This window comes from Myxocyprinus asiaticus, chromosome 4 (assembly GCF_019703515.2).
Source record: "Myxocyprinus asiaticus isolate MX2 ecotype Aquarium Trade chromosome 4, UBuf_Myxa_2, whole genome shotgun sequence".
Taxonomy (NCBI): domain Eukaryota; kingdom Metazoa; phylum Chordata; class Actinopteri; order Cypriniformes; family Catostomidae; genus Myxocyprinus; species Myxocyprinus asiaticus.
In genome coordinates this window covers 31,159,453-31,177,463 of record NC_059347.1, presented here as the reverse complement: position 1 = coordinate 31,177,463, position 18,011 = coordinate 31,159,453, and the positions used below count along the sequence as shown (strand labels likewise).

Below are 18,011 nucleotides of genomic sequence, written 5' to 3'. Positions count from 1 at the left end.
ATGTTACATTTTATGTATTTAATGTAAATTATTATCTTAGTTATGAAGGACATGACAGTTCCCTCAAATCTAAAAACACAGTCCTGTCCTACAGTCCTTCCTTATTATCTATATTGTTTTACTAATTAACAGAATAATTGAAATACATATTAACAAATATTAGGACAGCAGAAAAAACCCCAAATAGCTTATTAGAGCAAGCCATTCTGTATATATATATATTCTTTTTTTATTATTATTATTACTACTGGGAGAGTTGCACTCTTGTCTTATGACTCAATACCAATGTATGTATATAAACAAACTGTCTAAAATATACTGTATATAAACTTGTTAATATTGTGTTTCATAAAAATTGCACAAAGTAGAAATGTATATGTTAAATTTCATGCATTGCAAAGAGATAACACAAAAGCTGATTTATGTTCTTAAAAAAATGTATCCATTAATATCTGCCTCTTGATTGTATAAAAGTATGAATATGTCACTTAAAGACTTCTTTTACAGAATATAGCATGTAAGGCCTATTCATTCCTAATTCTAAGTATCTGTTGGCAGAAATCTTCATCAGGCTTGCAGTGATTCGTGACCCAATGCATATCTGGTGGATACATTTTATGGCCAGTGAGACACAGGGATGAAATATACATGCTGAGGCAGAAAAGGGCACATTTAAAATTATGGTTTTAAATTATGAATCACATAGTGGTTGCCAATAAAGCAATCATTGCCAGTAAACACTGTGTTAGGAAGCAGTGTTATAAGACAAACTTACTGTAAATATATGTTTTCCTGTTCCTGAACCACTGTAAAACAGTTTGTTATTGTAAAATACAGCCATTGACTTTTCTAAAACTTGACCTTTAGCTATATTCTGTGAAAGCTGGATACATAATTAAAGTAAACAGCAGGATCTGGGGTCTTTAAAAAGACTTGGCAGGTAATTGAAATTTTCCCATACTTAAAATCCTCATTACAATATGACATTTGTGGTTACAGAGTTTCATTCTCATATGCAGATATATGCATGATGAAATCCTGGTAATCACAAAGATCTAAATTAGTTCAGTGTACGGTGCCCTGCATGCTGACATATGACTTCATGGATGCAGTAGTGAACAGTGGGCTATTGGGTTCACCACAGTGCCTCAGTCACAATTAATAACAGCATCCCTGTTCTAAATGCAGTATGTAAAGTAGACAGTTAATTATGAACCAGCCTTTGGTTTTTGGAGTTAATTAATTTTCAAAGTGCATCATTTAAAAGTTAATTGAGTTACATGCCTAGACCCAGTGGAGCAACCACTGAAGAGTACAGATACCACTGTCCTCTGTTTCAGTTCCTTGATTTTTATATAGACGGTTTATATTTGCATCATTTTATCATTTACAGTGGAGATTTTAACATTGTTTACTTTAATACTTGTAATAAAAAGTATAACAAGTATATCAACTTAACAAAAACTTAGTAACAAATGAACTAGTAATGTAAATAAAGCTTGACATACACTAATGTTTATCATAGTGAGATCAACCAGCCTTGGTTTGTTCAAAAAATCAGATATGGAGAGGGCTTCACAAAATAAAGCTTTATTGGTTTATACAAAAAAATGAAAATTCTCTAATTATATACTCACCCTCATGTTGTTCCAAACCCATATGACTTTCTCTCTTATGTGAAACACAAAAGGAGATGTTAGTCAGAATGTTAGCCTCAGTCCCCATTTACTGTCATTATTGTGAAAGAGCAACATCAACATTCTTCAATATTTCTCCATTTGTGTTCTAGGAATTATCCCTATAAAATCTATTCCTTAAAAAATAAAACCTTCAAAGAATTGATTGGATAGAAATGGTGATCAACAAAATAACAATGTCAAGCTGCAATTCTATGCCAGTTTCTGTTGCTGCCATAATGTTCTGACTGCTGTTTATTCATCTTGACCATCAAATGTGGCCCAGCAGATTGGTTGGGACAGACTTTAACAAGTCACTGGGTTCAACTCATATGAAAAAGGATGACCTTCAAATAATGAGATGTGCCTGCAGGGCCCTTTCGCCTTACTGTAAAGAACTCCACAGATGTGAGTCGCTTGTTCTCTCTTTTCACTCTCACTTTCTCTCCATCTCTCACCTGGTGTGCCCTTGGGTGGGGGTGAGAGAGACCGTCAGTGATCTCTACCCCCCAACCTCCAGCCTCTATCTAACTGCACCACAAAACAACAGAGTGAATGAAGAAAACAAACATCCTGTGAAAACAGCTTCATAGCAATAGGTATCAGGGGATTCACTGTAAAGTCTATGGAATATTATATCTGATTAAATAATCTCATTTAGTGTATCCGAGGACTGAAAAAAATACATGTTATTTTTTCATATTGGTTTATGATATGAGTGCAGTCTCAGCTAAATCTGAAGCCTTAATATTATTAGACAGTTTTGTTTTTCATCATTTGGTTCAAAGGTTTAACCATTATTGTGGTTTGATTATGATTTATAGGTGTGTACAGCTGAACAATTTCAGATTAAATTAAATACGAATAGGCTTAAAGTACTAGATTTAAATAATAAGATTATTGACTAGATGTACCCCAAACCCAACCCTTTTTATTTATTTATTTTATTTTATTTTATTTTTTTTAAACAAAAAGGTTTTAGAAAATATTCCCTGAGATGCTAAGAGATGTCAGTTACATTTTTACAGAGTCCTGAAGTAGCCGTAAATCAGCGTAAGCTTTTCTAATGAACTTTTTAGTAGCGATGTGGTTCATGAAAATGAAATTCATGGCTTGACCACTTCTATCCAGGACTCTAAATCCTGTGAACATACAGTATGTAATATTGATTGATGAAGAAATCTATCACATTGATCGTGAACATTTCCACAATGAAAATGATTGAATTACAGCAGTTTGGCTTTTAATGGATCCTCAACTCGTAAAAGGTAAGACATAAAGACTGTTTCAGACCTGCTCAATTAAAACTGGAAGGGTGGTGGTCAGCCTTCTGCCTCTCAGGACATGAGTTATGGAGGCCAGTGCATCTTTTAGTGCAAAGGAGTTGAAGATGTTCAGCAAACCTGAGCAGTGAAGTTGAAGTTCTTCAAGCTCAAACACAAACAGGTTACTTTATAGGCTTAATGATTATATATCTGAAGATGTTTTATCTACAGTATAACAGATTCAAGCTGAAAAAACTGAGTTGAATGAGATAATCAGGAATACAATAACTTGATTTCAGAATTTTTGATCTTGTTCTAGATTAAGTGATTTTAGGTAATCTGAAAAAGAAAAAGAAAAAAACATTCCACAGAAGGGTTAATACTGTGGTATACATAGGCTACAGTATATGTTATGCAGCTTATCTCACCTACTCTAGTTTTGAGATACTAACCACCTGGGGACAACAAACAGACAAACACACAGTTTGCTGTGTGCGGGTGTGACAAAAGCTGTTTTTGAGACCGTCGTAATCACATAACACATTGCAGCTGTTGGCTATTTAAGGATTATGGTGAAGGTGACGTTAGCCAGGGGATTAGCACATTTTCATTTGAGCTGCATTTTATGTCATAATAAGTTAAACAATTTTGTAGGGTAAATAAATTATTGTGTTTTAGTTATTTACAGGATTTACTAAACTACACTTTTGACTAAATATTAGGTGCTTGTTAAGGCATTATTTAAAAAAATAGGCTATTTGGTTACAGTATATTCTTGCTGTTGATGATAATATCGATGGTATTTTAGGTGCAGTCCATGGTCATAAACTTGATCACAGTGGCAATTTACTTGATTATTTCCTATCACTGTGTATTTTGTAATTATGTGAATGAATGGAAGTGTGAACTCTTATGTTTTTGTACTGTAATCAAGGTCTTTTTACGCTCTACAATAGGTTTGTGGGGAAGTAGGCATCACTCCCACATACTGTACACACACCCACACCCACAAACATGCATAGATCTGCTTCAGCGTGGATATATTTAAGGATATATGTGTAAAAACCTGTGCAAAACATTTTTATCATGTTAAATCTTTAACCTTGGTTAAACTTTTTTTGCATTCAACTGGAACAGAATGGTGGCCTTAATGGTATTAATAAAAATGTTATTTATTATATATTATTCCAGTTTATACCTGTGAATGATCTGTGTACATCAAACATCTAATTTGTGGGTAAAAAAAAAAAAAAAAAGTATAAATGCATTATATATATATTATGGGGTGCCAAACAGGAAACTATTATATAAAATCTGAATATATAAATGCAAATCCTGAATACATAGTTCTAATTCCAAAATTATAAACATTCATTTGAATATATACTTGCAAATCTGGCTATATTAATGTAAATCTCATTTTATACTTGTAAATCCTGAATATATAGTTGTAATTCTTATATAAATCAGAATATATACTTGTAATTCCAAATATATAAATATAAATCTGAATGTATACTTGTAAATCCTGAATATATAGTTGTAATTCTGAATATATGAAAATAAATCCATATATATACTAGTAAATCCAAATATATAAATGTAAACCTGAATATATAGTTATAAGTACTGACAGTGCTGGGTAGATTACTTCTAAACTGTAATCATTACTGATTTCATATTACATGGCAAAAATTGAAATCAGTAACGTAATCTTGCAGATTAAATTTTTGGGGTTATGTAATCCGATTACTTTTGGATTACTTCCAACCTAACACTTTTATTTGCTTTCACTTGCATAGGATAATCGTGTTCCATTTTAACATAAAAATACAAGGAGGAAGGAAAATATGTTCCATCTTTAATGCTAACAAAAACAGACTCACAAAAACAGCTCCTTATGACAATGTTGAAAAGTGCATTAAACATTACACTGAGACATCAAGTTAATTTTAAGTGCATAAAACAATTTGAACATCACGAACATTAATGAACATAAAATCAACATGAACTGAATGAAAGTTAATGATCATAAAATCAATAGCACTAATGTTTAACACTTAATTTTAACAGTTCGTGCTTACTGCACAGTGTTTACATTGCACAGTGATTTTTTTTTTTAGTCATGAATACTTACTATCTGTAAGTAAAAAAATACTAATCCATTGTTCTACTTAAAGTGATTTAAACCTAATTAATGAAAATATAATAGAGATAAATATTTTGTTTGTCCTAAAGCTTTGACATTGACTGAAGGTCATAAACATGTTGTCATTGAACTATTTGTCTGCCATTGTTTTTTCCCCCATGCAATAGCATGCTCCACAAAATTTGTACCGTTTTAAGGATTAACCGAATTAAAGGTAGCATGTTGAAACTGGTAGATCTTTGCCTTTTTTGCTGCTCACTGACCCAATTCATTAGATAAGATGGCTTGCATTCACCCCACCTTGTGCCTCTACCATTCACTGAGGATCAGGCATTTATAATCCCTGGATTTTATATCCACCAAAACAGCTTGGTCCCATCAGCAAATTGCGATGGCATATGGTATAGGTTTATGATTCATCTGGCTCTTGCATTGCAATGAGGCCCCATCATCCGTCAAAAAACACAGGGAAAATATTGTAATGTTAAACGATGCCAGAGACTGGGAGAGGTGTTGCTAGCTGTGTGGGCAGGCTGTGTTTGTGCTCTAAGAACTTGGAGCCGCTAAAGTAGTAAAGTGTGTTCTCTCAGTGGATCTCTCTGGTGGGCAGACTGGATTATGGGCAGTGATGTCTTCATACTGTATGTCCAATCTGAGCTAAACCAAACTGGAATGGTCTGCATTTCTCCATTAGCCCTCATAAAGGACAGTTAAAACATTACATGTCTTATGTGTTGCTGACTGGTTTACACCTTCTGATCACTCAATGAAATGCAGTGGTGTCAGTAAGATTGTACACAAATTTTACCTAGCATGTTTTCTGATCTGCAACCTCAAATATTAGAGCAAATTGCCAAAACATCTGCTCTAAAATTCTAAAAGCTGTTCTGGGCTTCAGATGACACAAAGCCTCTATAAACAACATAAAAAAATCTCTCTGTGCCCATTAATTGAACTTTTCTGACCAGTGGCAAGATGACTTCTCTTAGCTGCTGTAAGTCCCACCCTCGTTTTATTGCTCTTCATTTTGGACTGGCTGAGAGATTTGTCAGTCAGCTTGTGTAGCATGTTGTGCGGACAGCAATATTTTTGGATCCATAAATAAGCTGATACTTGTATTTTTTTTAATTTTTTTTTTATCATTTACAGACGGAGCGATTCACCCACCCCCAACCTTCCCAGCACTGAGGTGGGTGTGATGGCATCAGGGTCAGCTATGCTTCATAGTCAGTTTTTTTTTAATTTTTTTTTATGCTTTTTTGAGCTATGCTGCAGAATATAATGTATAAGAGATTAAGAAAAAAAATCTATAGTGTAAACTCACTAAAACAAATGATAATAGTTCTAAGTGCTAATAGAACATGAAAAAAAAAAAAACCTTAAACAGTAATCCCCCACCTGCACTTGCCACATGTTGCACTGTGCAACAAAGCACTTCACAATATGAAGAGGATTACATTTTATTCACTTTGAAATGCAATGCATAAAATGAGATGCCAAGTCTAACATTATGGTCTTGATTCCAGCGGTCATTTCTGCTGTATTTGAACACAGTTACTCATAAAAGCTTACACAACTGCGAAAAGTGGGATAACCTGTAAATTTAGACTGGCTTAAACAGAGAACAGCTGCATTAATCTGCCCTTTCAATAAAAGAATATTGAGGAAGTGAGAATTTTGTTTAATGGCAGTCATTAGGTAAAACAATAAAAATAAAAATACAAAATAATTGACTGTTTTGTTAAGAATAAGCTCCTCTCATGCTTATTCAGAATTTAAATTTCTGCATTTAAACATGTAGGATATTTGATGTCACAAATCTACAGATTTACAGTATTTGCAATAAACCAATGGATATTTTAAAGGTTTTATGTCATGAGGAGTAAAATTATCTGTGATAGTTTGAGATAAAAGTGTATTTTTTGTAACATTTAGTAAAACCTCAAAAATGCTAAACTTCCTCCACCATCCAGAAAGATCATTTTAAGCTTTAAAAACGTATTTTTCGGTCCATTTTCATCTTTCAGACAGATGAAAACACTACACGATTGCCAATTTACATGTCAACAATACTAGTTCAGTGTTGTGAAACTTGCTGAGGTAATGAGGAAGTAGAACAGATTATCCCTGAACTCCAGAACCAATGATAAGAGTCAAATGTCGGAAAGTCTGTAAAACTTTGTGCTGTTCCTGGTTGTGTGTAGCACCTGCCACTCTGCATTACCTTCTGAAGAATCCCAACGTTTGGAATAAGTGGTTGAAATTTATTTCTAATTAAGTTTGACAGCAACAATTTGTTTGTCAATTTTCAGCACATATTGTTTTGTGAACCTGTAAAAATGTGATGCTGGCTCTGCAAATGGGCCGATGAATGGGGCTGCACAAACTACAGACCATTTCAAGGACTATTCGTCGGTTTGAGGAAGTGGCATTTTTGTGCCTTGAACATTTCCTGCTAGTATAAAAACGTATTCAAAAATACAGTGGGAGGTGCTTTATTCAAAGTAACACGATTAACACTACTAACCTTAACATGATTCTCGTAAAATGTCATTACTAAAATGTGGACCATGTTGTTCAGTGGCTGGATGCTCCCTGGATGCCTGGAACTAACTGAAATTAAAGTTTTTAGATCTACGAAAAGGACACATGAACCGCAGCATTTAAACGAGTTGGCTGGATATGTGCAGTTCAAAAAACTGTAGCATTTATCTTATCTCTGGTAGGTGAACGACATTAATGCCAACTAACTGTAAGTTTGATAGGTAGAGTTCTAAAAGTGACTAAAAATCGCTCCCAATATAATGAATGAAGCTGTGCAAGTAATTTACTATTTCATTAATTCATTTAGCAGATGATTTTATCCAAAACGACTTACAAATGAGTAACATAACAAGGAATTTGTCACACAAAATTTAACAATATTTGCAGTATCAAACTGCAGGTTCTCAGAGTAGCTGGAGTAACAGAAAGAGACAAGAAAAGTATATTTATAATGAAAAAAGAAATCCTTACCTTGTCTACAGGTTACGCAGACAGCTTCATTGAACGGCTTCATTGATTATAGGAGCGATCCAATTTTCCTGATCTCTCCGTTGAGGAAATAATTATTTGTCTGGATAAGTCACTTCAAGTAAAGGTTTGATGTTCTTTAAGAAAATATGTTAACTCAGATCCTTATTTAAAGGATCCGGTCATGAGACTGGATGTGCTCCCAGGCCAGTAGCATTCTAATTCCGTTGTTATTGTTTACATCCTTGAAATGGTCTATATTGTATTAGATCCCAAGAGCAAACCTGCAGCACGCAAGTAGGTGATCTGTTGACATGTCACCATGTTGAGTTGACACGTTGCTTCCAAAAGTTCATGTACCCTGAAATCAACCCCATTCTGCCAAATTACTGAAACGTAATCTCTGTCACTTTAACACTGGTGAGCACAATTTGGAGGTTGCATTTTGCTCTAAAATGACATTTTTACTACACTGACGGGTAGGGGTTGGGGTTTGGGTTAGGGTTAATAAAATATACATTCCTGTTGACTCTATTACATAATTTACAACTGAAAATGCTACTTGTTTTTGGTGTCACTTTTTTGGACATTTCACCCAGAAACTGGAGCTCACACGTGCCCATCCATTCAACAACACTTCAAGCTTCAGCCACTGGGGGCACTGGCAGTGGTTTGGATTTCGGGAACGCACAGAAAATGCAGCAAAACTTTCGAACAACTGTTGCCGAATTCACAGTGAGATCAGTCTGCGCTGAATCTCATTTCATATCTCATCATGCAAAGAGGCCCTTTATGTATTAGTCATAAAGGTGCGGCAGCAAAACACAGCCCATTGAATTTAGTCAGAGAGAAGGGACAATGTTCATACAGTAAAAAAAACTAAATTATTTTTGGTTACCTGTTACTAAAGATTAAAGTGGATTGCAGGGAAAAAATGAAATAATGAAAAAAGTGTGATATGACCCTTTTATATCCAAACTTTGAAGTTACACTTAATCAAATTTTTAGTATGAATTAATGTTATAATTCATCATTTACACCCCATAACACATCTATCAAACAGTGCAAACCCGTAATAAAGAGTCATGCTATTCAACTCAAACCGTTTTCTTAGCTTAAGTGGAAAATATCCTTTTTGTGAGTGTAGTGTTTAAGGCATGACTTTAAAAGAAGTGGTTTTACAGCCAAAGCCATGTGCGTGACACTTCTTTTATGCTTTATTTCAAGGGAAAATTATGAGCAGCTCTGACCAGTATGAAGCTTTTGGTCACACATTGTTGGGGTATGAGGCACAGCTGCAGAGCAGGGCTAGGTATGAATTAACAAGGGCCCTGAGAGGCTGGTTGGACAGAGCAGAATACGTTTTTGTGTGTGAGGGGGCCTAGAATTGGGAGATGGACAGGTTTTGTTGATATGTAATATAAATCACCAACCTATAATGTCTCCATATGGTCTAAATGAACTGACCAGGTTAGCATGGGCCGTATAACAGAAAAGGGTATAGTTCAGTACACTGCATTTCATCCAAAATGCATATTCAGCAAAAGGCATTCTAAATATTGTGCACTCAAAATATCTTTAGCTAAAGAGAACTGTACTTACAGTAAAACTGGTCAGTTTATGTTAACAGATAAGCAGAATTTGTAGTTTAAGCTGTTTATTAAATGCAAATAATTAAAAGCATATGAAAATATGGCATTTAATAACTAACTATAACTGCAACGTGTATAAACTATGCAAAATAATCTAGCTACAGCGAGTAATCTGCTTAAGTGTGATGCCTGATGAATCACGTCAAATTCAGTGACACTATAGAAAAGACAGATTCGTTTAAAAAAATGTGCCATTTATTTGATACAAATTAAGTAAAAACACAAAAGATACAAAAATGTCTGAAACTTTACTAATGGCTGAAAGAGGATGTTGAAGATGAAATTCTTGAAATTAGATTCATATGACATGATTTACATGATGTGTGCTGAAATGTTTTTGTGTTTATTGTGTCATAGCAGAAATCTACTACATGAATAAGAAAACAAGTACAAAAAAAAAAAAAAAAAAAAACCTAACAAACAGTAGTGGCCATGCTGAAAATCATGCTATTCATCTTCTGAGCATTGAGTGTCAAATTGCTAACAGTGGATCTGATTGTCATATGCTCTCTGCACTTGAGCTGATCAAATATTTTCTTTGTATCATTTGATGTGGATGAGAAATAAGAGAAAGTAACTAATATCAAAACTGTAAAAGTGATGCATGTAGTTTGCAGAAAACATATGGCCCATGCCAGTATGTACTGACTGGCCTATTGTAAGGACAAATTCCCTATCAACACCTTTTTGTACATCAATTTAATTATTTTATTTAATACATTTTTACTTTGCTTTAAATGTACAAAAAATAGTGCACAGTTGTCAACATTCAGTTGTAAAAAAAAAAAAAAAAAAAAAAAAAATAATAATAATAATAATTCTATTCAAATTCTGCATAAAAACTTTTTGCTGAAACAGGTATAATCAATCATAACATATTTTACATAAAATACTACTATTATTTTTTATAGCTGGTGCTCTTAATTCAAAATGACAAAGAATAAACAATATTCTTCACAAATATGACAAGTTTAAAATCAGTTAACAGTTAACATGAATTGGCACACAAAATCACAAAACACAAACAGGAACCTTACATTTACCACAGTCATAGTGAACATAAAAACATAAATATAAAAACATGTAAAAAACTGTATATATATATATATGGAGAAAGGGTAAAGAGAACAAGAGAAAAAGAGGATGCAATGTTCTGGTGTGGCTGATATGGAAAGATAGTTATGGTTATGATAGTGAGCCAGGTTGCAACTAAAATGTAACTATCTAAAAAAAAAAAAAAAAACATATATATATATATATATATATATATATATATATATATATATATATATATATATATATATATATATATATATATATATATATATATATATATATATATATATATATATATTTTACAGTTAATAGACATCCTGTGATCTCTAACATATATAAGGAAATACATACAAAATAATATTGAAAATTACACTCACCTAGCTGTCCAAGAGGTGCAATTGCTTAACTTGTAAGTGCCACTCAGAGAATGATTACAATGATTAAACTTTTCTAAATATGAATATTGTTCATTCATTTTTGGGGAGGGGTTGGGGGTGGAGGGGAGTAATAATGAATGTCCCTACAATTATGATGAGAGTAACAAAGGAATAATTAAACCAGGGATTTTTTCCCCAATGGTCCTGCCATCTTACACACTTGCATGCCCACCAAATGTGAGCCACCGCACCCCATTCTGTTCCCCCCTCAAAGTTGATGGTTGTTGAACTTATTTTTAGTGTCATTTGATAAGCTTCTCTGCTTGCACCGAGACATCCCACTGACCCAGCCACTGGTCATTGTCTATACCACTTCCCGTCAAAGCCGGCACGCTTTGTCAGATTTCGACTCGAATATCCATTTTGCATCTGAAGTAGCGTATCGAAAGTGACTGGATCGTTCGAGCCTTTTTCTTCAGCTGCCGCCCCCTTCCTCCCCCACAGTGATTACACTGACACTGACATCCTTCGCAATCGTCGTCGTGACAGCACGTTAAAGAAATCTAAAATAAATATATATTGTTCGCTTTTCTGTGTGCAAGTGGAGGGGGGAGAGTACAATGTGGATAATTTCTGGAAATGAACAATACTTATCCATCCGTCGCCCCTTTCGGTTTGATCTTTCGAGTCTATTGGATGAGAGCTTTATGTTACCAGAGCTGAGAAGCTGTTTAATTTTTATTAAGGCAAGTCTTGTGAGAGGTCATTCAAAGATGTACCTCATAAAAACCTTCAGAGGCTGCTGCTTGCAGTTGCCTTTAATTAGTTCAATGAAACTTCCATATTCCTGTGCCAAAAACTTCTGGACAAATTTCTTGGGGGCCTGATGCTAAGCGCAGTGTACAGACAGCTGTCTTTAGGTCTTAAAACCTTAAACTTATGGGCATGTGTATGAATTGTGATGGTCTATGCATTAGTGAGCACAGAACAGACTGCCAAATAAGTGGAGAGGAAGAATCAACCACCAGAGGGAAATCTGTCCCTCAAAACCTTGCCGGAGCACTTTGGTCACAGGGTGTCTTGCGGTGCATTAACGCTCTATTAATTTCTCTGTGCTGTGCTTGCATCGATAGAAGGTGTCTTCGCAAACTAAAGGGCAAATTCTTACTGCGTCCAATACCTTAGGGTGTTCTGTCTACAATTTGTCATGCGTGTGCACTTCTCAGTGTTAAAATGACAAGATCTCCAGTCAAAGAAACCCCGCTAGGCATACATCGATAGTGGGCTTGGAGAGATTTTTGTGAAGAGATATTGCCAAGAGGCAAAGTACTTCTGCACTCCGTGAGCCTACTGGGATTAGTTCTACTTCCCAGCCAACGGCAAAGAGCCTCATCTCATTCAGATTTTTTTTTTAAATAGCCGTCTGTGTCCATAAGATTTGCTTTTTCCCCCCACAGAAGGCACAATATAGTCTGAATATGAAAATGTCTATGCTGTGCATAAAAGCTAACCAGATCTGCTGCAAAATCAAACACTTTTTTTAAAAATGTATTTTGTCATCCCTTTGACATTCAGTAGCTTTAGCAATACCATATTATACTCATTTAAGTTTTGGAAAGCCAATACTTTTAAGCAAAATGGGTTTCCCTTGTGCATCACACCAAACAAATATCCAAAAGTGGCCAAAGACAAGCTATGTCATCTAGAGGAATATTTTTTTTCTGTTGTCCCATCTGATATACTTGGAAGTCCAAGTATTGCAGAGACTGGAGATTGTCGTTTATTGATGCTGCACCCGGCTGAAATTTATACACCGTCCCTAAAAGGAAAAGAAAGGTCAATATGGAATAATTAATTGATTGCATTATTTTGTATTATCATTAGTAGCAATAAAACAATAAATTGTTAATATATTAATTATATTTTTAATCATTAATTATATTATATCATTAATATAATAACAATAATAATACTTCACCAAGTACTATAATTATTTTGTGTATAAGTAATTCATTATGACAGGGTGGTAAAATGTTCTTGGAAATAAAACCCACTAAAATGTAAAATAATAATACTAAAATGTATGTATTTTTTATTTTGCAAAACCAAAGCTCTTTGCAATAAAAACCTTTCCTCACAAATAATAAAAACAAATAATATGCTCTACCCTGCTAGCTGCTAATGAACACACATAAAAATATAAATAAATTAATTAATCCATGAATCTGAGTGAATCTCTCATAGTTATACAATGTGTGTCTTAATTGAGCTCGTGTAAATAGAATGTCCAGCTATAGTACACATTCTATTGCTGGTATGCTGGGGAAACTGGGTGCACTGGCACCAAGAGGGAGCTCTCGGCTAGCCTATTGCTACCACCACACACACACACACGTTGGTGCGGCTATCCTTATGAGGACTCTCCATAGACATAATGATTTTTATAATGTAAGTACTACAGATTCTATCCCCTAACCCTACACCTAAACCTAACCCTCACAAAAAACTTTCTGAGTTTTTACATTTAAAAAAAAACAGTTTAGTACATTTTTTATGCAATTTGAATTATGGGGACACTATAAACCACATTTATAGCATAATACCCTTGTAATTTCCAGTTTCTAACCTAAAAAAATGTCCTCGTAAACCCCCACCCCCACACACACACTATTATTACAAATTATTAATGTTCTACTGAACCCAAGCACTTTTATAACTGAGAGCTAATATATTTTTTCCTCACATGTATGTTTGATAACTAGTGTGTATCAACCAATGAAATGGTGAATAACTAATATAAGATTCCCTTGCCCTAGTTTCAATTGGCATTATATATTGGAAGAAACCCAGAGCAATCCATGAAAGTGTGGTTTTATGTTGTCCCTGCATTGTAAGCCTAGCAAGGCGCACCCTCTGCGCCAGATCTCACTCCGTCAACAAATAAGGCACATGAGATGCTGTTTTGGCCACCACCGATTGTGGGGATAAGTTTATTGGATTTTGCTGGCTTTGAAGTAGGAACTCTGAAAAGCTGTCTCCCTCCGAAACAATGGCTGTAAAGGGGCTCAGTCATAAGAGTCGGCCAGGTGTGAAGCAATATACTTATAGCCAGATCCACAGTCGGACCCATTTTAACTCCATCGCTCCTGAGTAAGATGCAAGGATTTGGCATTAGAAACTATATCTATGCCATGTTGCATTGAGACAGGCAGAGCCCACCTGTGCCACTAGAATAGAAGGACCATGGGCTAGATGTAACCTAGGTCAAGGTGATCTTATTGAATAGTGTGTCATTAGTAAAAGTAGAGAGATAGCAAGCTGAGAAGACATTTTCTTGTTTTTTATTCTCTCCAGAGACATGCAAAATGCAATAGTCATGTTGTAAATGGAGATATCCAACTAATACAATTTGTTCTGCTACATAAAATATTACGCCCTCCTGACAGCTGTACTTTATACAAATCACTGTGCTTTCTGGGTTCCCTTTTATCATTACAAAATCGATTCTCAATGTTGAAGAACTTGTGGAAGAATCTTTGTGCTAAATTAATAAATACGGAGCACAACATTTCAAATATCATTCACAATAGAGCACAACAGTTGAGCAGAAGTAAAAATCCTATTTGTTTTATCCATAGAGAAACTGATTCTTAACAATAATGTAGAAACCTTTCAATACCATGAGCTCTGAGAGAAGTATACTGTATGAATCCAGAAGAGAGCTCCACAAATTAGAGAAGTAGCTGTTACTACAGAAATATCAACCACTGCAAAGTTTAGTAGTGAAAGCCTACTCCCATGAAGATTGCTGAAGACGTTATTGCATCTCCCTACACTTTCTAACTATATTTTCAAACAAACAATTTGTACACATTTAAATATTTTGAAATAAACTTAAAAAGATTGTTTTTATGATAAATTAATATAAATCAATCTTTTTTAAACAATTATTTAATTTGCATTTTAGTTAATTTCTTCATAAAAGACATCTTGCAAATTCGACTTTTTTTCTGATTTTCATAGCAATTTTTTTGTGCTTAAAATCAAAGCTTGTAATTTGTGATTCATCTTTGTTTCATGGCTTAGCACTCTTTATTGAAGAATGGAGAAAATCAATGAGAAAAAAATCTCCAGAGCCAGGGCTGCTGAAAAAGTGTCTGGTCACTATTGAGCTTTATACCAAAAAGTGTCACATATCAAACAGTGGAAAGTTGTTTAATATAGAAAAGCCATAATAATTACACCACACTGAGCTTATTAAAAATTGAAAGTTTTTTTTTTTTTTTTTTTTTTTGACTGATCAGAGATTTCTCAAGGTTTCAAGCCATCTTTAAGAGATTACACAAGGCTAAGTTCTTTAAGAGCTTCACCTCTGTTACCCCCGTACATATGCTACACCTATGCAGATCAGTCAAACAGAGACCGCCTGTTGGGGGCCATTATTAGCCCTACATCTCTGCTCTCTGCAGAGCTCTCCATGCCACACCAGTTTGATGGCAACCAGACTTCACAGAAAGATGTCTGTTACTCTTGGGCACCTGCCAAAGGAGGAGTCTGCATGTGTTTTTGCATCTCATCTTCTGCTAGCCACTCTCTGGAACAGCTTGATTCCCCCAACCCCACAACTCCCACAGGAGTCTTGCACTTTCTGTTCTGAAAGTGAGATCCAGGAAATGAAGGTGGAACTGAGAGCTTGGAGAGTAGCCCATGTCCTCAGGAACAAGCTTCCAAAATGCTCCCAAAATATGTACCGGTATAATTGTAAGTACAGGGTTTTTAACCATAGTTAAGGGTTGTGATATGCATTGTTGTGGATCAATATAAGAGCTTTGTGTCAAAATGGCATTTGTGTTTCTTGGAAAGTCTTCCTTTAGACTTCCTATAAAAGCCCTATTGGGCTTTTACTTTTTTGTTGAATCAGATAAACACAGTTTAAAGTGGTTACCTGTGTTTATTTGATTCAACAAAAAAGTAAAAGCCCAATATTAAAATTTAAGGTTTGCAATAATGTTAAATTGCAGTACATTTACCTGTCTATTGTCTATGCTTCATCTGTAAAAAATACTACTGTGACTTTACACAGAATATGGTCTTTCCACATATTGAACAGATTAAAAGTTTAAAATGGGACAGGAAGTGCAGCTGCAAACAGGCCTAGGGAAAATGCCAGAATGTGAGCAATCCTGCACTCAAGAGCCGGCCCCCACTACCTCCACACCCATAGTCCACATACGGCCCACATAGCACCGCCATCTGGTCTGGTGGAGATGCAGAACCAAGCCAAGAGAGCCTAAAATCTAACGCCTGCTGACAACTTGGATGCATTTTCCAGTCATTATAAAGTGATATAGGCACTGGAACAGTGAATATATTAAAAAACTCAAGAAAAAGACAGTTTGTGCTCTCAGAAAAAGTAGAGAAGAAGCACTTTATTTCTTTATGGTTTAGAAACTGTAGCTTTGTCACTGCTAAATCAAAATGGATAATTTGATAAACTTTAAAGGGATAGTTCAGCCAATAATTAAAATTATGATATCATTTGCTTACCATCATGTTGTTCACCTGCATGACTTACTTTCTTCCTTGGATCACAGAAAGCAGAATCACAGCCTCAGTCAATATTCACTTTCATTGTATGGAGTAAAGATCCAATAAAAGTGAAAAACATTTTACCTAACATCTCCATTTGTGTTCCACGGAAGAAATAAGGTAATACAAGTTTGGAACAACATGGAACAACTGGAATGATGAATAAATTTACATTTTTGGGTGAACTATCCCTTTAAATTTTTATAAATGCATACAGAAACAGCATGGGTCTTAAAGGCTCTGGAGGGTCTAATACTGTCTACCTGGAGCTCGCTTTGAAAGTGCGAGTTAAATTTCGACAGCGTGGATTGGGTGATCTCTGTAATTGAACTCCATAGCCACAATGAGCCACAATGACTTTTGGAGCTGCATCGGCACCATAATGTACAAGGGTATAAAACACTCCCTCTCGCTGATTTACAGCAAGTCCTGCTGGCTCAAATTAAGTCTTCTGGGTACATAAAGTGGCATATGATCAGCAATAAAGAGCTGATGACTACCGGATTGACCCGCAAGAAAGAAGAAGCATCTCCAGATGCCAGTAACATATCCTGCGCTGGCAATAGGTGTCATGATGTTTACAAATTGGTCATTACTTGCAAACAATTTTAGAGTAACATTAGAGGTAAAGTTTAGAGAAAACAAAATCAAACTCACCATGCCATTAAGCTCTACTTGCTTATATGGCTACAACTAACAAATATTTTGCTAATCGATTAATCATACTTTCTTGAATGGCCTGGAAGACTCACTGACCCCGTTTACACCTGGTATTAAGATGCATCTCGGGTGATACGATCACATGTAGTAAGACAAGACACATTGCTGTTTACACTTGGCTGCTTAAATGTGTCTCCTATGACCACTTTTGTTCGGATTTCGAGAGGAGGGTCTCTGATTTCATGCCGACATAAATCAATCACTATGTCAGTGTGTTACTCCAAAGCTCAAAAAATGAAACACTGTTTCTTCCAGGTGCAGCTGAAATGTAATGTAATCACAAACGCAACATTTCGAACAGAATTATCAGTTATTGTAGTGGATTACCTGTATTAAAGGTATTAAACATCATCTGTGTATCTGCATGTTAATCTCAGACAAACAAGAAGATCCGTGAAGTTCTCATGCATGCGTGTGTATCTGCTTTTTTTAATTTTCCGATCCGATGGGTTTTATCTTTTAAAGGAATGTTCTGGGTTTATACAAGTTAAGCTCAATCAACAGCATTTGTGGCA

The 18,011-nt window shown here is 35.1% G+C and overlaps 1 protein-coding gene across 1 annotated transcript in view; it reads right to left on the bottom strand.

The window, feature by feature from the left end:
* Positions 1 to 12,822: 12,822 nt before the first annotated feature.
* The window catches only part of antxr2a (ANTXR cell adhesion molecule 2a), a 74,355-nt gene continuing 69,166 nt past the window's right edge, over positions 12,823 to 18,011 (bottom strand). Inside the window, exon 17 of the mRNA XM_051696515.1 lies at positions 12,823 to 13,006. Coding sequence (XP_051552475.1) covers positions 12,968 to 13,006 — 39 coding nt within the window. The 3' untranslated portion in view covers positions 12,823 to 12,967. The remainder of the gene's footprint in view (positions 13,007 to 18,011) is intronic.